Source organism: Bacillus rossius, chromosome 8 (assembly GCF_032445375.1).
Source record: "Bacillus rossius redtenbacheri isolate Brsri chromosome 8, Brsri_v3, whole genome shotgun sequence".
Lineage (NCBI taxonomy): Eukaryota > Metazoa > Arthropoda > Insecta > Phasmatodea > Bacillidae > Bacillus > Bacillus rossius.
Genome location: NC_086336.1, coordinates 24,351,068 through 24,377,510, shown reverse-complemented (window position 1 = coordinate 24,377,510; position 26,443 = coordinate 24,351,068). Strand labels below are relative to the sequence as shown.

At 36.4% G+C, this 26,443-nt stretch overlaps 1 protein-coding gene across 1 annotated transcript in view; it reads left to right on the top strand.

Annotated features, from left to right (window-relative positions):
• Positions 1-956: 956 nt before the first annotated feature.
• Positions 957-26,443, top strand: part of LOC134535268 (fatty acid synthase-like) — a 72,037-nt gene continuing 46,550 nt past the window's right edge. Inside the window, exon 1 of the mRNA XM_063374341.1 lies at positions 957-1,095. Within this exon, the coding sequence (XP_063230411.1) occupies positions 957-1,095 (139 nt within the window). The remainder of the gene's footprint in view (positions 1,096-26,443) is intronic.

The window sequence follows — 26,443 nt, the reverse complement described above, 5'->3', positions numbered from 1 at the left end:
GGCAGTATAAAAAGTAAGAGAATTTTAAAAGTTAAAATTTAATAAATAGCCCTTAAATAAGAGTAACGACGAAAAAACGGAAAAAAAAACATGGCGTGTGAGACCGAATCTTAAGGTTCTCAGAATGACAAAAAATTCGCTTGCAAAAATTATCTTTTGAAAAATATTCCAGTAGAGGTAACTATGGAAATGAGTATTCCATACTTCTAACGACTCCCCAAAATAAAGGCCCATCCAAAGTATATTTATATATCTCCCATAGCCCTCCTTACCCTAGAGTAAATAAAGTACTAGTTACAGAGTGAACACTCAAAGAATTTTTCTTCATAATTGTACTATATGACTGCACACTTGACCAACATAAATGTGGTTTTGTCCCACTATTAATCTACACTAAACGTTTCACTTATCAATTATTTATGTATGTCTGTAAACGATATGTCTAAATGTTATCCATAGTATTCGGTGTAAAACAATAGAAAAAAATGTATAACATCTTTATTACGAAACTAGAAATTTTTTCGTTACCTTGTTGTAGTATCAGCCTAGCAGTTTTTTTTCTATTGATTGCTAACATTTTATTTAGCTTATAATAACGTTGGGGGTGAAGAAAAGCACATGAGTGTGGTTTAGTCTTCTGTCGTAGTAGTACAACACACAAATCACTATCACCACGCCATGTTGTTTTCTTCGTTTTGTCAAGATTTATCACATGCAACTAGTGAGAAAAATTAGTAAAATAAATTTAACATAAGAAATAAAAAAAATAAAATTGTTAACTATTTGAACGGTTTTATGTTTTCAAAAAAAAAATTAATGTTTTAAAATATGTAAAATTCAATACGTTTGATAGGATTATTTTTAAGGTTCTATATAGCTTCAAGTCTCTCGCCTTTGAAAACCAAATAGCTCCTCATGCGCGTTATATATTTTTACCCTTGTGCAGCGGCGGTGCGATGGCTGCACCAGGAGCGGAGGTGGTGATCTCGGGGGTGTCCGGGCGCTTCCCTGAGTGTGACTCCGTGGCCGAGTTCAGGGACAAGCTGTTCGCCGGTGAGCACCTGGTGTCCTGCGATCGCCGCCGCCAGGACCTGGGTGAGAAGCAGGGACATAGCCAGGGTATCTCATGCTGCTTCCGACGCCCTAACTTTCGGATTAAAAAAAAAATGCGACAACAGGATTAAAAATAACAGCAATTTTGGAAATTATATTGTAAGCATTAGTTGGAAACATATGTGTATTTATTCCATATTCCAAGTACAGTCTATATTTCATGCGAGTTTGCACAAGTCTATGTATTTCATACAAACTTGATATGTGTGATTCGTGTATTTATTAACATATACATAGTTATATATTTATGACCTGCTTAATGAAATCAAACAGTTGACTTAAGAACTAAATATTAAAACAATTAAATAAATATAATCAAATGATTAAATATCCAGTTTTTTTCTCAAGCAAAATAATTAATTAAAAATTATTTGTGTCAAACTTTAGAGAACTAAATTCTACTATTCCCTGAGATTGAAGTGTGACAAACAATCATCTTTTTTAAAATCCCTGCCATTGGAGGGGAAGAAAACCACCCTCATATAGTGCCAATCTTTTAAACTGATAAACGAGAGAGTTTTTTTTTATCTGTAGCTCGCGTATCATTTGGGATTTGGCACGCGAATTCACCACGTGGGATCCGTTTGCACTTCGAAGCACTTTTTTTAAGTGTAAACATCTCAGTTCTTGGCATACGGAATTTCGTTGGAGTAATTTCATGAAAATGGAACGATCGTCAATGAGCGGAAATGTGACGCAAAGCATGTGGACCCATGTGTAGCAACATAATTCTAAATAGAGTAACATTTGTTAAGATGCACCAAATAACACCTTATGATAGTAAAACTACCATATTTTCACTAAAAATATCGTAGGCTTTTTATAACTGTGGTGTCTGAAGTATGCGACATCGTCCAGCACATGCGCAGAACGAGGTATCTGCCACTACAGTTACGGCCTGTAGCTCACCACGTGCACCAGCCGTAGGGATCCTCTGCGCGGGAAGCCTACAACTCACTTAGTTATAGGGCCCTATTGAGCAGTTCAGAACTTTACAGACTTTTGCTGCTTGCTCGCGCAACTTGAGTAGCAATGTTTTTAAAAATGTAAAAGCGCGGGTAAAACTTGTTTTGAGTGATAAAAGGATATGCTCATTGTCAGAATTCGCAAAAATAATATTTATTCATTATCAGTATAAATATGAGAGTTTATGGATACACAAGAAGCAAATATTATTAATCATCATATGATAGAAATTTAATACTTTAAAAAAGTTAATGATATTCTAATTCAATTCGTTAAAATAAAATAATGACAGCAGATGATTTAAATTTAATATAAAATGTTAATGTAACACATTAAATGATAATGCCTAAATTTATTTTATTTAGGCTGGAGAAAAATTCTTGCTCGTATTGTTATATATTTGTACTCAGTGCCTGTCAATGGCGGATTCCTGAATATTTTTGTAAAAAGGGGTAGAAGAGGCGGTTGAAATATTAGAAAAAAAAATTAAATTTGAAATCATGTATTTAAAATAACCTACATTACAATTTACACTAACACATTTAATACATATGTCGTTGGCTTCTTACCTATTCGGGGTGATTGAGGGTTTACGATATATACCCACACCCTTCCATCTTCCATTGTGTTGGTACACATAAAACTAACACATCAATTTATATGGTATGAAATGAAAATAGTCAAGAGCAGGTGATTAAAGTACTGAATTTAATATTAACTTTGCAATACAAGGTTACGTGAAAGTAAATGAACTTACATTCTGCTTCATCCAATCTTGTTTTCCACATGTGCCCATATTGCTTCAGGCATCTTATTATAGACCATGGCTGATTGTTTTCGTAATTTTGTTGACTTGAAATTTATGGAAAGGTATTGAACTTTTCATCGACCTCAAATTCAATAGACGATGTATGAGCCCTGGCGCCGGGGCGTGGTGCCGGTGCCGAGCCACATCTCTGATTCTGACATCACGGCGGCCATCTTGGATGAGTGTAACGGGACACAGCGTAACGAGTCACAACGTCACGGGACACAGCGTAACGGGACACAGCGTATCGGGACAAGTTGTACCGTGACCTTGACCTTGACCCCGGCGGCCATCTTGAATACCGTCGACTTTGTTTCTGTTGTTTGTTACTAGACAGCGCCAGCGTCGCTCTTGATTTTTTCTTTTCCACTGGAGGCCGCCATCTTGGATACCGACGACTTTGTTTCTGTTGTTTGTTCCTAGATAGCAACAGCGTCGCTCTTGATTGTTTTCTGTTACACTGGAGGCCGCCATCTTAGATACCGTCGACTTTGTTTCTGTTGTTTCTTCCTAGATAGCACCAGCGTCGCTCTTGATTTTTTTCTGTTCTGCTGGAGGCCGCCATCTTGGATACCGTTGACTTTGTTTCTGTTGTTTGTTCCTAGAAAGCGCCAGCATCTCTCTGTCACATCACATAAGGTCGATGTTCCATTACCTACCATACCTATTATGATCCTTATCGACATATTATATTTAATTTTTATGAAAAATACATTGGAAGCGCTGTGATTCGAACCAGCGCAACTCTGGTAGCTAGGTTGGAAAACATACGCCTTTAACCACTCGGATATCGAGACATTTACCAGACTGAGAATTAAATAAGGTATATAAAAAAAATAATATGCATATTCGGACTTGAAATTTTTTTAAATTTTAAGTAATAATGTTCGAGACAGAACCACCATCTTGGATTATGAGGTCACCGTTGCAATTTCCGTTACGCTCGCAATCTTTAAAATCAGCAATTTTTATGTTTGAAAATCGGGAAAAATTTTTAAAATCATTAAAAAAATTAAATAATCGAATTTTATAATAAAAATCTAATAAACCACTGTTTCACTTATCGTTACGGTCGCTATCTTGGATTATATAAATGATACACGTTACGTTTCGTCCAGCCATCTCGGTTGAGTATGATGCCATCGTTACACTTTATGTTATGACCATAATATTGGATCCTATTAATGTTGCAATTACCGTTATGGTCACCATCTTGAAATTTAGAAGCCATCTTGGAAACCCGTAATTTTTATGTTAGAAAATCGGGGAAAATTCCAAAATTCATCAAAAATTTAACTTAATAGAATTCTGATTGATAAGACCGATTCCCGTCCTTGGTTCGAAACAGGTGAGGGCAAAAAATAATAAAACCATCAGATCCTCCCTCCACAGAACCCACCTACAGACTGACCTACCACCAATAACAATGTATAGGTATATCATCAACTTGTATGACGTCATGTCCGGCATCTTATAATTTAGTCGACATCTTGGATATCTTTATTTACTATCCGATTTTAATAAAAAAAATCCAAAATTCATCAAAAATTAACTTATTAGAATTCTGATTGAATAGATCGATTTCCGTCCTGGGTTTGAAACCACTAAGAGCAAAAAAAAAAAAAAAAAAAGCCATCAGAGCCTTCCTCCACAGAAGCCACCTACAGACTGACCTACCACCAATACCAACGTATATATAACGTCAACAGGTATGACGTCATGTCCGCCATCTTGTCTTCGTCCGATGGAGGCCGCCATTTTGTTTTCGTCTGCTATAGAGTGCTGGTGCCATGTTAGTATAATTTTATGTTCACCATGCCTTTAAGGGCGTATGTCCCGTTCCAGGTCATGATTTTATATTTATATTAATCACTGATCAACTTTTAGACGTTTTCAATCGTTTAACTTTCACGAAATGAAAAAAAAAAATAGAGTTGCATACTTTTTGCATAATTAGCTGCTAAAGTTACACTTTTAACCTTTTTGGGTTGTACAAATAAGGAGAATTTAATTTATTGCAGAACTGATACTTTTTAGGATTAACTGCTATGCCACTGGCTACTTCAAGAAATGGTTTGCATTTCTTTCAGAAAATATTAATTAATTTTACCTATCATTTCAAAATTCTCAAAATTTGTATGATCTTGCAGCCAAGAAACATGAAATGAGTTTTTGTGATAGAAATGCAAACCATTTCTTGAAGTAGCCAGTGGCATTGCAGTTAATCCTAAAAAGTTCCAGTTCTGCAATAAATTAAATTCTCGTTATTTGTACAACCCAAAAAGGTTAAAAATGTAACTTTGGCAGCTAATTATGCAAAAAGTATGCAACTATATATATTTTTCATTTCGTGAAAGTTAAACGATTGGAAATGTCTAAAAGTTGATCAGTGATTAATATAAATCTAAAATCATGACCTGGAATGGGTCATACGCCCTTAACCTCGTCTGTTGGCATTGAACTTAGTCATTAACCTTGAACTTTGACCTTGACCTTGACATTTGACTATGACCTTGATATTTGATTTTGACCTTGAAATTTCACTTTGACCTTGACGTACATCATGGATCCGACATTTTATGTTCAGTACATGCTACCAGGAGCTACCACCTGCTAGTGTTCATTTCCAACCATCTTGTTTTCATCTGCTGGAGGACACCATCTTGTGTGTACTCGTGTTACCATCATGCTAGTTTTATTCTAACCTGCTATAGTGCAGTAATCATTTATTACTGAGGTGTTCGCCATCTTTAAATTTGGACGCCATCTTAAAATCATATAATTATTTAGCTAGAAATGTGGGAAAAATTCCGAAATTCACCGAAAAAATCAATTATTAATTTACAAATCGATCAGTTCCTGTCCACGGTTCGATTCTCGACCAGTGATAGTTGTAACTAAATATTAAACATATTTAATATTTTGTTTTCCATTACCGTTCGTGGAATTTATTAATCATTTACTCTTCGAAAAAAACTCAAGACAATATACCTGACCATCTAAATAAATACAGTGCCACTATGCATTACATTAAAATTTAGTTTTTTGATACTTAGATTAACCTTTAAAATGTTCATGTACAAAACCATACATACACCAAGCGTCATCGGACTGCAAGACCGGGTCATGAACAATTTCAGACATATAGACCACGAACATAGTAAACGCAGGAAAACGGAATTAACACACAGGAAAACGGAACGTACACACAGGAAACGGAATGTACACGCAGGAAAACGGAATGTACACTCAGGTAAACGGAACGTACACACAGGAAACGGAACGTACACACAGGAAAACAGAACGTACACACAGGAAACGGAACGTACACACAGGAAACGGAATGATCACACATACAGAAGCGGAAACACATGCTCAGTTGGAAATCAGAATACAAGAAATATAACGTCCTTTTTAAAATATAAATAATTCATTTATTTTTCAATAGTACACACATGACAGTTAAACAAATTATTGTATGTAGCCAGCTTTCCGCAGTTCTTTAAGTATGGACGATACTTCATCGATATGCGAGTAGTTTCCTCTACGAACAGATGCCACCATCAGTCTTAGTTGGTCAACCAATATGTTAGGATCGTCCAATCTCTTCTGCTACGTTCATCTTCCTTGTTCGTTTACAATAAATATCATTATCTCCGGTGTCTTACGTTTTATCACCAACCGCAAGGTCACTTTCGTAATCGTGTCAGTGATTATCACAAGCTTGATCAGGATAATTTATTTTATTATGTCATTTCCATCTTTATGATATCAAGCCGCCATCCCAGTCTTCGATCTTGCCTGCTTTAGCTGCTTCAGCAAAGTCTTCGATCACGCCACCAGCTTCAGAGTCACTGTAGCAATCACCGTAGAAGGCATCGTCTTCACCCAGATTACCTTAAAAATTCGTTTTCGTTGAAGTCGAAGTGTCTTCATAGTCTTCATACTTCCTTTTTACAAAGTATGGTGGATCTACTGAATATCGGCTTGAATGTATTCTCACTTTTCACGGTGTTGTTACTTCCATTAGTTTCAGTCTTCTCGAAGCCTTCAGCATCCTTCAATTTATGTTCTTCGTAAGATCTGGTAAGCTAATACCATCACGCTCAGGACAAGGAAAATTGTGGTCCTAATGCAGATCTCTCTTCTTTAGTCTTGTGGATCCATCGATGTCCTCTATGTCGTAAGTAGGCTTGGCTTTACATGTTCTACCATGACATTTTAAGCTGTCAATTCACGTTAACAACCTGATACACTGATTACAGATTATCATTTTACGTAGTGGTTACGTAGTGAGCATCCCGCATCCCGCATAAAAGAAATAAATATAATTTACCTGCAAGCAACACATGGCGACATCTGATGTTGAAAAGCGGAACTACTTGTAACAAGTACCTTTGCATGAGATAAATTAACTCTCACCACTGAATGGTGCTATTGAAGTCAGTTAGTCATGTAGTTTCGTAGCCACGCGGTCTTTTAGCCATGCTGACTCGTAACCATGTGACTTGGAAGCTTCGTAGTCCTATAGCCTCACATTCACGTAACCTTGAAGACTAGCACTCGCATAGTTTCGTAACCTCATGGCTCATAGTCTCGTAGTCATGATACTTTGGAGCCTCGTAGACTTGTAGCTACGTAAACAAGTAGCCTTTTAATATAACATTATGCTGAGGGTGGAGATTCAGCAAAAGAGAAAATTCTGTCGAATTCAGATTCGTCAATTGGAGCCTTGTAGTCGAGTAGCTTCGTAGTCAAGTACTCATGCAGACTTGTAGTCCTGTATCCTCGCAGTCACGTAAACTCGTTTTCTAGAGGCGTCGTAGCTCTGTAGCTTCGCAGTCTCATAAACTTGAAGATTCGTTGTCACGTAGTCCACTGAATGGTGCTATTGTAGTCAGTTAGAGACATGAAGTTTCGTAGCCACGCGGCCAATTAGTCATGCAGTCTCGTAACCATGCGTTCTGGAAGCTACGTAGTCCTATAGCCTCGCGATCACGTAACCTTTAAGACTCGTAATCGCATAGTCTCGTAACCTCATGGCTCGTAGTCTCGTAGTCATGAAGCATTGGAGCCTTGTAGTCTCGTAACCTCATGGCTCGTAGTTGCGTAGTCGTGATGTCTTGGGACCTCGTAGCATTCTAGCCAAATATCATTGGTGCTGTTGTAACAAAAGGCTGTAGGAGCAATTGGTGCCTTCTGGAGCCTTCGATGTCTGTAGCTGTATCAAAACAACATCAGCGTAGATACTGTAGCAAGGTGTTTACCTTTATAAAGAATGCTAAACGGTATGAGAATAATGATTGGGTTAAAAATCCCTACGCAAAATGATAAGCTGTAATCGGTGTATCAGGTTGTTAATGTGAATTGACAGCTTAAAATGTCATGGTAGAACATAGAAAACCAAGTCCAATTTCGGCATAGAGGACATCGATGGATCCACTAGACTAAAGAAGAGTGTTCTGCATTACGACAATAATTTTCCTTGTCCTGAGCGTGATGAGTAGTATATAATAGGGGCTCCTGACATTGGCACCAGGGCGAGGAGCGAGACGCCGACCGCTATCTTGGATTGTGAAGTCACGGCGGCCATCTTGTATGAGTGTGACCTTGACCTTTGACCTTGAACTTGAAATTTGACACTCAAAAATTGCCAAAAGTTTTAAAATTGGGCAAAATTTGCCCAAAATTCCTGAAAAATCGACCATATCTAATTTTTTTGGAAAAAAATTCCACCAAAAAATCTCAAATATTTTGATAAATTAAACAATTCCCTTTTTGAGGAAAAAATTCCCGTTTCGAGAGAAAATTTCCCGTTTTTAGTCCTTAAAATTCTCAGCGTCTAGAAATGATCATATATAGGCTTAAGCATCCATGTCTACAGCCTCCGATAAGCCTCTGACATCATCATGGATAATGTCGTCACTGTTACAATTTCCGTTACGGTCGCCATCTTTAAAATCATTATATATTATCCGATTTAAAAGAAAAAAAATCTAAAAATTACAAAAAAAAATTATAAAAAAATATTTAATAGAAAATTAAAATAAACTAACTTTTATGACACGGAGCTCGGAGTCCTCGGTTCGAACCCTGTGAGAGCAAAAAAAAAATGGTGACCGATCCTACTACCCCGTGGTGGCTGCAGGCAGACCGACTCCCACCACTTTTTTCAAAGCATATATATCGCCAGTGAGCATGACGTCACGTCCGCCATCTTCAAAATCCGTTATTTATATGTTAGAAAATCGGGAAAAAATTTAAAAATCATTAAAAAAATTAATCAACCGAATTAAATAATAAAAATCCTAAAACCAACGTTGCACTTTTCATGACGGCCGCCATCTTGTCTTCATCTGCTGGAGACCACCAACTTGTTTTCGTCCGCTAGAGTGTGCTGATACCATGTTAGTATAATTTTCTGGTCACCATACCTTTGTCCTCATCTGCTGACAATGAACTTTGACCTTGAACTTGAAATTTGACATTAACCTTGAAATTTGACATTGACCTTGAAATTTGACATTTACCTTGAAATTTGACATTGACCTTGATCTACGACTTTGACCTTGACGACCATCATGGATCCGACATTTTGCATTCAGTACATGCTACCAGGAGCTACCACATGCTAGTGTGGCATCTTGTTTTCGTCTGCTGGAGGACACCATCTAGTGTGTGTGTGTACACATCTTACCATCATGCTAGTCTAAGTTTTACCCGCTAGAGTGCAGTAATCATTAATTATTACTGAGCTGCCCGCTATCTTGAAAATTTGGGCGCCATCTTGAAATCATGTAATTATTTAGCTAGAAATGCGGGAAAAATTCCAAAATTAATTAAATATTGGCAATCATTCTACAGATTATTTCGATCCGCTTCTGTCCTTGGTTAGATACTCGATCGATGTAATAACGTTTAATTTTAGGTAAAAAAATAATAATTTCAATAAACCATGTTCAAATTTCTTAAAGAGACTTTAAACCCTCTACTACCATTATCCTTTAAGCCATCAATACCAACATCTTGGAAAATTCGTAATAATTAACCTAGAAAATCATGAAAAAGTTCAAAATTCATTAAATATATTTGAAAACAATATACTGATTAAATAGGTCGACTAAGGTCCTTGGCACGATCCTGGACGAAGCTAAATGAAATTTAATTTTAATACCAGAAAAGTGTAAGGTTCGAGAAATAAAAAACCACAAGTTATTTTACAAACATAATATTTATTACACAATTTCTATCCTACTACAGGATCATTTGCGAAACCCAGCAATCTTATAAACATTTAGCCCTGCATAGACGTGCAACGACTACTTCTTATCTCCAACAGCTCCAAATGCTCCAAAAGCTCCAAAAGCTCCAACATCTCCAAATGCTCCAACAGCTCCAAATGCTCCAACAGCTCCAACAGCTCTAATGATATTGGTTACAATGCTACGAGTCTAAGAGACTACGAGGCTACAATGCTACGAGTCTAAGAGACTACGAGGCTACAAGGCTACGAGTCTATAAGGATCTAGCTGGTTACGAGTTATACATGGCTGCGAGAATGCATGACTAAAAGACCGCATGGCTCCGAAACTACATGTCTATGAAGCTACAAGGATACAAGTCTACTCGGCTCCAAAAGCTCCAACAGCTCCAACACGCAATGTACGCAATGTACGCGCAATACATGCAATTTACGCGCAATAAATGTAATGATTACACAGTACACACAGGAAACGAAATGAAGAAATAGTACACACACAGGAAAAAACGGAACGTACACACAGTACACACAGGAAACGGAACGTACACACAGTACACTCAGGAAACGGAATGTACACATAGTACACACAGTAAACGGAACGTACACCCAGTACACACACAGGAAACGGAACGTACACACAGTACACACAGGAAACGGAACGAACATACAGGAAACGGAATGATCACACATACAGTAGCGGAAACAAAGGATTAGTTGGAAATCAGAATACACGAAATAAAAACATAAAATTTTTACTTTTAATATTTAATTTATTTCTCAACATTACGGAAATACAAGTAAAAGATGCCATTATTGTATTTAGCCAGCTTTCCGCAGTTCTTTGATGCACGAATAGTTTCCTCCACAAAGCGAGCCATGTAGAGAAGTCTAAGCCGGTCAACCAATATGTTTGGATCTTTCCATGATGTGTAATCAATCTCTTCTACCACCTATTTACTTGCTTGTTTACTTTAAATATCACAATCGTCCCAGTGATCATACTAAGCATTATCAGATTTATTTATTATAACACGTTGTTTCCATCGTTTCGATCTCAGGACACCGCCACATTCTTTGATCTTGTCAGCTTTAGGTGCTTCATCCCAGTCTATGCCTTTGTCAACAGCCTCAGAGTCACTGTAACAATCACTGTAGAAGACATCCTCTTCACCCAGATTACCGTATGAATTCGATGTTGATGATGTCGAAGTGTCTTCATCGTCTGCTTTCTTCCTTTTTAGGAGTCCATCATTTTTACAAAGAATGGAGGATCTACTGAATATAAGCTTGAATGTATTCTCACTTTTCACGGTGTTGATACTTCCATTAGTTTCAGTCTTCCCGAAGCCATCAGCATCCTTCAATTTATGTTCTTCGTCACGATCAGGTGAGCTAATACCATCACGCTCAGGACAAGGAAAATTATTGTCGAAATGCAGATCACTCTTCTTTAGTCTAGTGGATCCATCGATGTCCTTTATGCCGTAAGTAGGCTTGGCTTTACATGTTCTATCATGTCTGTTTAAGCTGTCAATTCGTGTTAACAACCTGCTACACCGATTACAGCTTAAAATTTTGCGTAGTGGGTATTTAGCACAATCATTCCTTCTCATGACAAAATCCTTGCCACAGTATCTACAGCGGATTCCTTCCGATTCAGCTGCAGATAACAAACCATGATCCATGATAGCTTCTGTGACTAATGTTAGATACTAACTGACAGTTTTCCAAAAGGAACCATTTTTTAAATAGAATTTTTTAAATATTTCATCAGCGAGAGTTAAGTTATCTAATGCAAAGTTAATTGATGCAAGTAGTTCTGCTTGTCAACAACAGATGTCGACAAATTTTTGCTTGCAGATAAATATTATATATTTTATGTGGTATGCGGGATGCTCACCAATGATCGTAAAAGGATGTTTTCGCTAGACATCAAGGAGAAGGAAGTTCGTCCTTCGTGATAGTGTTTCTCTTCCGTCTTATCAGATATTTTTGGACTAAAAATGTTTTTTTATTTTTTTAAATCCACCTTATAAAAAAATGTTGTCAGTGACTCTGAGACTGTTGACAAAGACATAGACTGTGATGAAGCACCTAAAGCTGACAAGATCGAAGAATGTGGCGGTGTCCTGAGACCGAAACGATGGAAACGACGTGTTATAATAAATCAATCTGATAATGCTTATTATGATCACTGACGCGATTGTGATATTAAAAGTAAACAAGCAAGTAAGTTGGTGGTAGAAAAAAATTGATTACACATCATGGAAAGATCCAAACATATTGGTTGACTGGCTAAGACTTCTCTACATGGCTCGCTTTGTGGAGGAAACTATTCGTGCATCAAAGAAATATCCTTCATACTCAAAGAACTGCGGAAAACTGGCTAAATACAATAATGGCATCTTTTACTTGTATTTGTGTAATGTTGAGAAATAAATTAAATATTAAAAGTAAAAATTTTATGTTTTTATTTCTTGTATTCTGATTTCCAACTTATATTTTGTTTCCGCTACTGTATGTGTGATCATTCCGTTTCCTGTGTGTTCGTTCCGTTTCCTGTGTGTACTGTGTGTACGTTCCGTTTACTGTGTGTGTACTGTGTGTACGTTCCGTTTCCTGTGTGTACTGTGTGTTCGTTCCGTTTCCTGTGTGTACTGTGTGTACGTTCCGTTTCCTGTGTGTACTGTGTGTACGTTCCGTTTCCTGTGTGTACTGTGTGTACGTTCCGTTTCCTGTGTGTACTGTGTGTACATTCCGTTTTTTCCTGTGTGTGTACTATTTCTTGGTTTCGTTTCCTGTGTGTACTGTGTAATCATTACATTTATTGCGCGTACATTGCGTACATTGCGTGTTGGAGCTGTTGGAGCTTTTGGAGCCGAGTAGACTTGTATCCTTGTAGCTTCATAGACATGAAGTTTCGTAGCCATGTGGTCTTTTAGTCATGCAGTCTCGCAGCCATGTATAACTCGTAACCAGCTAGATTCTTTTAGACTCGTAGCCTTGTAGCCTCGTAGTCTCTTAGACTCGTAGCATTGTAGCCCAATATCAGTGGAGCTGTTGGAGCTGTTGGAGCATTTGAAGCTGTTGGAGCTGTTGGAGCTTTTGGAGCATTTGTAGCTGTTGGAGCTATGAAGTAGTCGTGGCACGTTTATTCAGGGCTAAATGTTTATAAGATTGCTGGCTTTCGCAAGTGATCCTGTAGTAGGATAGAAATTGTGTAATAAATATTATGTTTGTAAAAGAACTTGTAGTGTTTAATTTCTCGAACCTTACACTTTTCTGGTATTATATTAAATTTCTTTTAGCTTCGTGCAGGATCGTGCCAAGGACCTAAGTCGACCTATTTAATCAGTATATTGTTTGCAAATTTATTTAATGAAATTTGAACTTTTTCCTGAATTTCTAGATTAATTATTACGAATTTTCCAAGATGTTGGTAATTATGGCTTATAGGATAATGGTAGTAGAGGATTAAAAGTCTCTTCTAAGAATTTTGAACATGGTTTATTGAAATTATTAATTTTTTACATAAAATGAAACGTTATTACATCGATCGAGTATCGAACCAAGGACAGGAGCGGATCAAACTAATCTGTCGAATGATTGCCAATTTTTTAATTAATTTTGGAATTTTTCCCGCATTTCTAGCTAAATAATTACATGATTTCAAGATGGCGCCCAAATAATCAAGATGGTGGATACCTCAGTAATAATAAATGATTACTGCACTATAGCGGGTAAAACTTAGACTAGCATGATGGTAAGACGTGTACACACACAAGATGGTGTCCTCCAGCAGACGAAAACAAGATGGTGGCAATGACCACTAGCTTGTTGTAGCTCCTGGTAGCATGTACTGAATGCAATATGTCGGATCCATGATGGTCGTCAAGGTCAAAGTCGTAGATCATGGTCAATGTCAAATTTAAGGGTCAATGTAAATTTCAAGGAAAAGGTCAAAGTTCAATGTCAGCAGTTGAGGACAAAGGTATGGTGACCAAAAAATTATACTAACATGGTATCAGCACACTCTAGCGGACGAAAACAAGTTGGTGGTCTCCAGCAGATGAAGACAAGATGGCGGCCATCATGAAAAGTGCAACGGTGGTTTTAGGATTTTTATTATTTAATTCGGTTGATTAATTTTTTTAATGATTTTTAAATTTTTTCCCGATTTTCTAACATATAAATTACGGATTTTGAAGATGGCGGACGTGACGTCATGCTCACTGGCGATATATATGCTTTGAAAAAAGTGGTGGGAGTCAGTCTGCCTGCAGCCACCACGGGGTAGAAGGATAGGTCGCCATTTTTTTTTGCCCTCACAGGGTTCGAACCGAGGACTCCGAGCTCCGTGTCATAAAAGTTAGTTTATTTTAATTTTCTATTTAAATTTAAAATTTTTTTTTTAATTTTTTTAAATTAAAATTGGATGTTATTAAAAGATTTTAAAGATGGCGATCGTAACGGAAATTGTAACGGTGACGACATTATCCATGATGATGTCAGAGGCTTATCGGAGGCTGTAGACATGGCTGCTTAAGCCTATATATGGACATTTCTAGCCGCTGATATTTTTAAGGACTAAAAACGGGAAATTTTCCCTCGAAATGGGAATTTTTCCCTCAAAAAGAGAATTGTTTAATTTATCAAAATATTTGAGATTTTTTGGCGGAATTTTTTTTCAACAAAAATGGAAATTTGATCGTTTTTTGAGGAATTTTGTGTAAATTTGGCCCAATTTTGGCAAATTTTGGCAAATTTTGAGTGTCAAATTTCAAGGTCAAAGGTCAAGGTCACACTCATCCAAGATGGCCGCCATGACGTCTAAATCAAAGATGAAGGTCGGCGCCTCGCTCTTCGCCCCGGACCCAGTTTCAGGAGCCCCTATTATATACTACTGTGATGTTATTAGCTCACCCGATCGTACGAAAAACATAAATTGAAGGATGCTGATGGCTTCGAGAAGACTGAAACTAATGGAAGTAACAACACCGTGTAAAGTGAGAATACATTCAAGCCGATATTCAGTAGATCCACCATACTTTGTAAAAAGGAAGTATGAAGACTATGAAGACACTTCGACTTCAACGAAAACGAATTTTTAAGGTAATCTGGGTGAAGACGATGCCATCTACGGTGATTGCTACAGTGACTCTGAAGCTGGTGGCGTGATCTTAGACTGTGCTGAAGCAGCTAAAGCAGGCAAGATCAAAGACTGTGATGGCGGCTTGATATCATAACGATGAAAATGACATAATAAAATAAATTATCCTGATCAAGCTTGTGATAATCACTGACACGATTACGAAAGTGACCTTGCGGTTGGTGATAAAACGTAAGACACCGGAGATAATGATATTTATTGTAAACGAACAAGGAAGATGAACGTAGCAGAAGAGATTGGACGATCCTAACATATTGGTTGACCAACTAAGACTGATGGTGGCATCTGTTCGTAGAGGAAACTACTCGCATATCGATGAAGTATCGTCCATACTTAAAGAACTGCGGAAAGCTGGCTACATACAATAATTTGTTTAACTGTCATGTGTGTACTATTGAAAATTTAAATGAATTATTTATATTTTAAAAAGTACGTTATATTTCTTGTATTCTGATTTCCAACTAAGCATGTGTTTCCGCTACTGTATGTGTGATCATTCCGTTTCCTGTGTGTACGATCCGTTTCCTGTATATACGTTCCGTTTTCCTGTGTGTACATTCCGTTTCCTGTATGTACGTTCCGTTTCCTGTGTGTACGTTCCATTTTCCTACGTGTACATTTCGTTTTCCTGTCGGTACGTTCCGTTTTCCTGCATGTACATTCCGTTTTCCTGTGTGTAAATACCGTTTTCCTGCGTGTGCTTTGTTCGTGGTCTATATGTCTGACATTGTTCATGACCTGGTCTTGCAGTCTGATGACGCTTGGTGTATGGATGGTTTTGTACATGAACATTTTAAAGGTTAATCTAAGTATCAAAAAACTAAATTTTAATGTAATGCATAGCGGCACTGTATTTATTTAGATGGTCAGGTATATTGTCTTGAGTATTTTTCGAAGAGTGAATGATTAATAAATTCCACGAACGGTAATGGAAAATAAAATATTAAATATGTTTAACATTTAGTTACAACTGTAACTGGTCAAGAATCGAACCGTGGACAGGAACTGATCGATTCGATTTGTAAACTAATAATTGATTTTTTTGGTGAATTTTGGAATTTTCCCCACATTTCTAGCTAAATAATTACATGATTTCAAGATGGCGCCCAAATTTAAAGACGGCGGATACCTCAGTAATAAATTATTACTGCACTGTAGCAGGTTAGAATAAAACTGGCATGGTGGTAACACGAGTACACACAAGATGGTGTCCTCCAGCAGACGAAAACAAGATGGTGGCAATGAACACTAACAGGTAGTAGCTCCTGGTAGCATGTACTGAACATAAATTGTCGGATCCATGATGTACGTCAAGGTCAAAGTCAAATTTCAAGGTCAAAAACAAATTTCAAGGTGAAAGACTAATTTCAAGGTCAAGCACAAAGTTCAAGCCAAAGTCAAATTTCAAGGTCAAAGTCAAATTTCAAGGTCAAAGTCGAATTTCAAGGTCAATGTCAAAGTTCAAGGTCAAGGTTAAAGTTCAAGGTCATTGACAAAGTTAAATGCCAACAGACGAGGTTAAAGGTATGGTGAACAGAAAATTATACTAACTAGACACCAGCACACTATAGCAGACGAAAACAAGATGGCGGCCTCCAGTGGACGAAGACAAGATGGCGGACATGACGTCATACCAGTTACCGTTATATATACCTTGGTGGTAGGTCAGTCTGTATTTGGCTTATGTGGAGGAAGTCTCTAATGGTTTTTTTTTTGCTATTAGCGGTTTCGAACCAAGGACGGAAATCGATCTAATCAATCAGAATTCTAATAAGTTAATTTTTGATGAATTTTGGATTTTTTTTATTAAAATCGGATAATAAATAAAGATATCCAAGATGTCACTTAATTATAAGATGGCGGACATGACGTCATACAAGTTGATGATATACCTATACCCTGTTATTTGTGGTAGTTAAGTCTGTAGGTGGCTTCTGTGGAGGAAGGATCTGATGGTTGTTTTTTTTATTTTTTGCCCTCACCGGTTTATAACCAAGGACGGTAATCGATCTAATCAATCAGAATTTTATTAAGTTAAATTTTTGATGAATTTTGGAATTTTTCCCTATTTTCTAACACAAAAATTATGGATTTCCAAGGTGGCGTTTAAATTTCAAGATGGTGACCATAACGGTAATTGCAACATTAATAGGATCCAATATTATGGTCATAACATAAAGTGTAACGATGTCATCGTACTCAACCGAGATGGCTGGACGAAACGTAACGTGTATCATTTATATAATCCAAGATGGCGACCGTAACGATAAGTGAAACAGTGGTTTATAAGATTTTTATTATTTATTCGATTATTTAATTTTTTTATGGATTTTTAAAAATTTTTCCGATTTTCAAACATATAAATATGCTGATTTTAAAGATTGCGGGTGTAACAGAAAATGCAAGGGAACCTCATAATCCAAGATGGCGGTTATGTCTCAAACATTATTACTTAAAATTTAAAAAAATTTCAAGTCCGAATATGCATGTTATTTTTTTAAATACCTTATTTAATTCTCAGTCTGGTAAATGTCTCGATATCCGAGCGGTTAAAAGCATATGTTTTCCAACCTAGCGATCAGAGCTGCGCTGGTTCGAATCACAGCGCTTTCAATGTATTTTGCATAAAAATTAAATTTAATATGCCGATAAGGATCATAATAGCTATGGTAGGTAATGGAACATCGACCTTATGTGATGTGACAGAGAGATGCTGGTGCTCTCTAGGAACAAACAACAGAAACAAAGTCGATGGTATCCAAGATGGCGGCCTCCAGTGGAACAGAAAACAATCAAGAGCGATGCTGTCGCTATCTAGGAACAAACAACAGAAACAAAGTCGTCGGTATCCAAGATGGCGGTCTCCAGTGGAAAAGAAAAAATCAAGAGCGACACTGGCGCTGTCTAGGAACAAACAACAGAAACAAAGTCGACGGTATCCAAGATGACGGATCCAAGATGGCCGCCGGGGTCAAGGTCAAGGTCACATTACAACTTGTCCCGTTACGCTATGTCCCGTTACGTTGTGTCTCGTTACACTCATCCAAGATGGCCGCCGTGACGTCAGAATCAGAGATGTGGCTCGGCACCGGCACCAGGGCTCGGAGCCCCTATTACATACTACTACGATGATATCTGATGAACTGTTAATGGAGCATTAACAGTGTGATAACCAGAGAAACCCAAGAAAATTCATCGAGTATGGCAACGGTAGCCAAATATATTTCTTGAGAATAATCATTGTTAGACCCCGGCATAAGTCAAACCCAAACACGTTGGTAGGAGGCACGTTATCTGACCACTCAACCACCGTGTCTTTTAAAGCCCAAATTGTCGATGAGAATGGATACCAAATAGCTTTAGATATCGTTATTTTGCTTATCAATAAAATAACTTGATTATATAGCATATGATCAAGTAACTGTTTACAGTAACCGGTAACCATTAAGATTAAGAAATGTTGTGTTTGGCCCGGTGGGAGGAGATAAATCGTCTCCATCAAATTCTAAATATCTATTAAAATCTAGCATAACCAGTATTTGAAATCAAGCATCAGGCAAAGTAGTTTAACTTAAACACCTGCCCCCCCCCCCCCCCCCAAATTTAATTCTGATAAAGCTCCAGTGATGAATTAGGTCTTTTTCCGAGATAATTTATGTTTTAGTTTTCTGTTCCTTAATGTAGGAATAGGGTTAGGTCATCCTCCTGGCGAATACATAATTGTATATAGTTTTTTTTCACTATTTGTACATTCCAGACTATAGGTACACACCTCAGCCCTTGATGTACGGTATTTGGTAAGAGTAATTTCGTGAAAATGGAAGTCATATCACAAAAATGGTGAAAACGCATTTAGAAACATAAACGTACATAGTCGGTTTAGTAAACACTAGGAAATAAAACAAACTTATTGGTGAGCCATATGAAAATTTGTGTTAGTGAAACTACCCTGGTATATATTTAGTAACTAAAATATCAAGTGTAATGTAATTACAAATTTTAAAATATATAAGAAAATTGGCATTGCCATTATACTGTCTGTTTCACAAACTCGAATAAATTTTTTATAAGCGTTTTTATAGAACGCTCCTTTGTAAACCTTAAGGTACACGTCAGTGTAATTATTTTTTTTTTTACTTTTTAATAATAGTATTTAATAATAGTATTATGAAATAATGTTCAATGAGATCAATAAAGTTGATATTTATTAATTGTAAGAGGTATTTACAGACTGGTTTCAATTGTTTGTGCAAAACAAATAATTTATATACTTAATGTTATAATATCTTTTTTATAATGTTTTGAGATGATATTGTTTTATACAGCGATTGGTTTGCAACTTTAAGTTTTAAAGATACTTAAAAGATTGTGACTTTGCTAATGCCTAAATATATGACTCCTAAATAAAATGATCTCAGTTCGAGACACCGTCTGTTCACTATACGGCGTATGGTGACATGTATAGCCAAGTAAAAGATTATGAAAGAAATAATCATTAGGAAGCAACACTTCATTTACTGTAAATTTCACAGATATATATATATATAACATTCCTTTTCTTCTTCACCCACTAAACAATCTAACATGTCTAAATAAAAAAATGGTGGTAAATTAAAATTACATTTAATTAGTAACGTATTATGGCAACCCATGTAAGACGAATTGGGTTCGTGAGGGATAGCCCAATAGTATTATTAAATTTCTATTAATTTGAATGTTTAAGTTAATAATAAATAATTGAACTTAAAAATATCCGATCACAAAAAAGGCTCTTAAAAATTATTATTCTCAAATCACTAAATGTCTGTCTAGTACCGCAGTTAACACTCCTCACTGGAGCTAGGCTCAATAGCGGTTTGCCCATTACTACACACCTTTCCGCGCACACAGTGTCGCGCCACTCAGTCGCCGAACTCTGCCTTGCGCCACTCTCAGGGGGTGTCTCTTACCCTGTTCGCCAATGTCGCATTCCGGAACTGTTGTAGGACTCACTCCAACTTTCTCGGAGCTCGCTCGGAACTCCTGCGGAGGCCAGCACCGCTTATTAAGTTCTAATAGTTCGTCTTTCCAGAACCGACAAGAGTGACAGTGACGAAGTCGCGTCATCCCAGGCCGACGCGGCGACTATAAGTTTGGGGTCCATTCACGACACTCAGCGCGGTGGCCCGCGGACTTCCCAAAGCCACTCAGCGATAGATATCAGATATGGGTGAGGGGGGTAATCCAACCAGGCACGCATGGCATGCCTTACGTTAAGGGCGACATGTGACATGCAGCGTGTCGCTAGTGGCCGTCCAGGGCCGCCAGCCAGCTCCGAACCTGGCACGTGTCGCGGTTCTTTTTGGTTTCCTAATAATATACAAGTTAAATATTTAAATACATATGTACAAATGTTCTTATGCCAAAAATTTTAAACCCCTGCATGTTTTTAATACAATTAAGAACATTTGCTTAAATTGCCATACCTATTAGGGGCCACAAAAATCTTTAAAATTTTCAACGTAAGGTACACAGACGTGAGAGGCCGTTGCTCGAAACGACTCCTAATCAAATTTCTACAATGGCGAGATTGATGACAACGTGATTCTAATGGCCAGTTTTACCATTAGAGTTCAGGCGTGATCTTGAGTTATAAGCTGGTTTTGTCAACGTTCGACCACATATTCGGTAGTACCATTGTTTTGTGAGCTTTGAAAAAAGATCAATAGAAACTTTAATGTTAAGCGTCTCTCGGGGTGGTTCATAGCTATGATCTCGGATCGACACTGTTCCAGCAGACATGGCCGACATTTTCACATACTTTATGCATGTTTATTTAATGAAACGTAAATATTAAAGTATTATTTATAAAATTATTATCATATTTAATGCATGTATAAAAATGTTACTTAATCTAGTGTTCCCTCTTGTCACACGAAATGTTTGAAATTTTGTTTTAGTTTAATGGTTTGATACTTAATTTCGGCATGAATTTTTTCCATTTTAAATTGAAGTGTTTTTTTTATTCAAAACTTGCTTCGTTTCATATAAATTTTTAGATACTAGTATGTTTTTTTAGTCGTTAATAGAATTGAAAATATGAGGCAGCAACTATATTTGCTGCTATCTTTGAATCGTATCAATAGTATACTGTGGTAATTCCTGGGCCAGAAGTTGGAGTGAGGATTCAGGGAATGTCCGCCATGTTGAATTGTGACGTCGTGGCGGCAATCTTGTAGGACTTTGACCTTCACATTCAAAATTTGCCTAAATTCGCCAAAAATTACTCAAAATTTGCCCAAAATTCACCAAAATCCGACCAAATTTCCAGTTTTAAGAAATAATTTCTACCAAAAATTCGCAAAATTTTAAAACATAAAAAATTCCCTATTTGGAAGGAAAAATTTCCCGTTTTAGTAGCTACTTTAAAATGCCAATGGCTTGAAAATTCCCCAAAGTGGCTTAAAATTCCCTGGCGACAAGACATTTTAAGCCCACGAGGCAATGATCTTATCCATTATGATGTCACGGCCACCATATTATTGAATTATGACGTAACTGTTGGAACTATCGTCATTTCCGCCATCTTGAAAATCCATAATTGTTATATACTTGAAAATCAGGGAATCATTTTAAATTTATGAAAAAATTAATAATAATTAAAATAACATTCAGCCATCTTGATTATGACATCACGAACACCAAATGGAAAATCCGCAAATACTATCAAAAAAATATGAACAATTTGAAACTTTATAAAAATATTAATTAATAGAAAAATTAATAAGAATCGCACTTACATCATTAAGTCATCCGTTCGAACTTAGTGAGGACAAGAAAATGACAACATATCTTCCACGGAAGCCACCGACCAACTGACGTCCCACTACTAATACCAAGGTATATTATATCACCGGCTAGTATGATTTCATGTCCGCCATCTTGTTGTCATATGCTGGAGGCTGCCATTATGTTTTTGGCTGCTAGAGGCTGCCACTTGGTGTTCGTCAGCTGGAGTCTGCTATCTTATTTTCGTCAGCTGGAGGCAGCCATCTTGTTTACGTCTGCTGGATTTTAAATATTTTGCGTGACATTTCAATCCAAGATAGCGGAGTGTTATTAATGTAAATATTAATGTCATATATTTTTTTAATTAATTTCGGTTTTCTATCAAAAATACTGTTTGTAAAGATGGTGGCCATAAAAATAATTGATAAGGTTACATGATAATTCAAGATGACAGCCGTGAAATCTTAATGTTTAAAGCTTAGAGCGGCTTGTCGCCGGGCAATTTAACCTGTCAAATTTTCAAACCGTTGGCCTTTTTGAGGACTAAAATGGGGAATTTTTTTCAAAATGGAAATTTTTCCTTCGATGCAGGTAAAATTTTAATTTTTTCTTATTTTTTGACAGAATTCTTTTCCAAAAAACTGAAAATTGAGGTGGGTTTTGGCAAATTTCTGGCCAAATTTGGCAAATGTTGAGTAATTGTTGGAACATTTTGGTCAAGGTCAACGTAAAAGTCAATGTCAATGCCACAATATAAGATGGTGGACATGCTCTAGCATGGGAATTCCGCGGGTTTACAAAGGCTGCCGCGTGGAATTGCGTAAATAAGCACAGATGTTCGGGAATCTTCGAACGTCGGGTCGGCCTGGGATGACGCGACACGTCACAACCACTGTTCCAGAAAGGCGGCCACGTGTATAAGAGAAACTTCCATGGCAGTTGAGTTCAAATATGCGAGTTGAGTGAAGTGAGTGCTCAGAGAGTGGCGTAGACACGGAGCGAAAGGACCGCCCGTATATGATCTAATGGTGCGAAACTGTGTGTGTGGACAAGTGCGTGATAAGGGCGAAATACTGTTGAGCCTAGCTCCTGTGAGTAGTGTGAACTGTGAACTTGACAGATACTTAGTGATTTGTGAACAGATGTGTGGTGTTTTGATTAGTAATGTAATTATTAGTGATAAATAAAACTCTATAAAATAATTGGGCTATCCTTACGAACCCATTTCCCGACATGTAACACTCTTTGATGCCATGTTTTTTACAACACTGTTTATTTGGCTAATAAATTATAGTATAAAGTATAAATTATAGTATAAAGTATTCCCTACCATAAAGTTTACTTTGGTTCACTAATACGATTAGTATATCACCCGAAGTTTATGATAATTAGAATGTCCGTGTGCATGTTGCCAGACGTGAGTCCGCCATCTTGAAAACCTTGACTCGTGGGTATAGCAATTTCTGCATGCATACACACAGAACTGACAATTTACGCTTTGTAATGCACGCTTATTCAATCCTGATGTATACAAAAATGTCACCCTCAACGTGCCTAAAAAAGTTTAACCTCAAAAATGCAGGATATTATAATTTCGGTATAGCGTTGATGCATTTGCATGCGATGCATTCGGTACACCTGTTCTTCGGCTATTCTAGAGAAATTATTGGTAACAACTTGTTAAAAATATTTTTATTTACGTTTAAAAAAAGGGAAATGTTTTTTACGGGTTTCCCTTAAAATATTAACTTTTCGTATTTTTATCACATTCGGCATTAATTTAAAGAATGTTAATTTAAATTTTTTGTGCGAGTTTCTTATTATAAGTTTATTTGCAACATGAGAACATATTAATTTGCTCGTTACATCACTGGCGAGTACTGAAACTCGCAATCGTTTTTGAACATCGTTTGTATATTTATATAGTTATTTTATTTTGTATAATATGTTTTAATTTTTTTTAGTGTATGTCTGTTTTTTTTTGTTTTTTTACTCTCCTTGTTTATATGCGGTAACGTTATTGATAGCTTTGGTAGTGCTATTTTTATTGAAGCTATACTGACAGGTGCTGATTCTTAAAATGACTGTTTTTGTGGTCTGCAGAGGCTATATTTCAAATACACAACAACAGGTTAATTTCGTGAATAAAGATAAAAAATTACTTATTTTGCTCCTACTAATTGCTCTGTGCAAGTTCATATTAAACAGCAAGAAAAATGAAACTGTGACCGTGGCCTATAAGGGAATGACAGTGTTGGAACAATGTGTGCACGTGGGGAACAGCAGGGCTGTAAATAAAATAGGTATTGGACATATATAAATTTAGCAAAAAGTTCTGACAAGGCTTTGATTTAAACATATTCCAGTTTTTATGGTATTTTAAACCCATTATATTTAAGACATACCATAAAAGTTTAATTGCTTTTATGTACCTGATTTTGTGATACGTAAAACTGTTTTATAAAAATAATAATTATATGTTTTACAAGTAACCATGGAAATAATCATACCGATATTGCTAACTCACGCTGAATTTATTAATGTGGGCGTTTGGTTGCGGCAAATGATGAAGGTAAATATTTATAAAATGTTTGAACAGAATCCTGGGGTGCGCCTAAATATGCTGCAATGCTGAAGAACTTGTACCAGTTTGATGCGGAGTTTTTTGGCATGAAACCTGGCCAAGTGGATGGCACTGACCCTCAGGGACGAATTTTGCTAGAAACGGTTTACGAAGCTATCGTTGATTCAGGTATGTAATGTCAGTATCACTTTTCTGCTTCGGCGGAATCTATCAATATAAATGAATTTTTTCACCAAAAAATTTGTCAGTTTTACCTTTCTAAACTTCTTTTTGTAACAATTTTTAAAATTTTTGTAATACTTAGTAATTATCACAGACTTGTACAATCTTTATTACATATGTCTAAATATTTTTTTTTATATCTATATACATCAGGAAGGTACGCAGGGAGGAGTGGATGGTGAAATGGAGAAATGATTCATGCAATGGGGAATTTAATTTTAATACCATTTCTTGGACATACGCCATTACAGTTTTGCATTGTTGGTCATGGAAAAAATTCAAGAAACAAAATTAAGAAATAAAAATGGAAACATAAATTCCCAGAAAACAATCCTAATTAAGCTGTCAAACATATGAACTAAAAGATGTACCTTAACATGTATTATGGACAACACAATAACGTCAACGCCGACGAAGAAAAGGAACAGAAAACATACTGGGTTCGCCGGTGTTGTCATTATGTTGTTCATAATATCTGTTTATCTTCATCGTCAAGTTTGTATATTTGTTGCGTTGTTCCGATATTGTTGTCTGCCTGCATTTTTCGTTATTGTTGAAATCGTCTCGTCACTGAGTTTCGTCTGTGTTGTTATTATTTTATTCAAGATTAAATTCCTTCTACGAAATTCATGTCCTGTCTTTTATTTAAGTTGCATGTGTTCGTCTGTACTGTCGTCGTTATGTTGTCCATAATACCGGTTTAGGTACATCGATGAGTATATATGTTTGACATAGCTGATAAAGTTTGTTCTCTGTTGTTTTTATTCTTTCATGTTTATTTCTACATTTACGTTCTTAAATTTATTCAATGACAAACAGTATAGGACGGCAAAGGAATATGTCCAATAAATTGTATTACTCATGTGGGAATATGTCTTTTGATCCCCCCCCCCCCTACAAATCCTGAAAAAATGTATAATTCCCCCAAGAAAAGAAACGAATTTGAAAGCAAAGTAAATATATTCTCACAGCCTTCCCAGATTAAATTGTGCGAACGCTCCTGGTGTGTACTTGCCAGTGTAAGATGATTATTATATTTTAATGAATACAATACTATTATGTTAAAATAATTGTAACGTACAGTTGACTAATTTAAAATAATTAAATTAAAAATAGATAATTTTTCTACAAGTTAATTTTATATTTTATGTTTCTGATATTTAACAATTTAAGATGACCAAATTTCCCATTGAGTATTTATTTTCGAACGGTAGGTACCACATTATTACAGTGCTAAGAATTTCTTTGATAGTGTTTCAATGAAACCAAATTATATTTACAAAATCTGAACGAAAGTAATTAGTTAAAAACAATCTTTAAATTCTTTTTGTTTGGTTTCATATGGTTATACAAGGCTTCACACAAAAAAAAAACTGATGACCTTACTTTCCAGTTCTCATGTAGATTTTTTTTCAATCATACGTCTTGTCTTTTGATTTTGCAGCATGATAGTTATCATGTTTAGTAAAATATTATACCACAGTTATGAGTTTAGGTAGATTTAGAAAAAATACCAGCTTTAGCAGTCATTACAATGATGAACATTCAGGA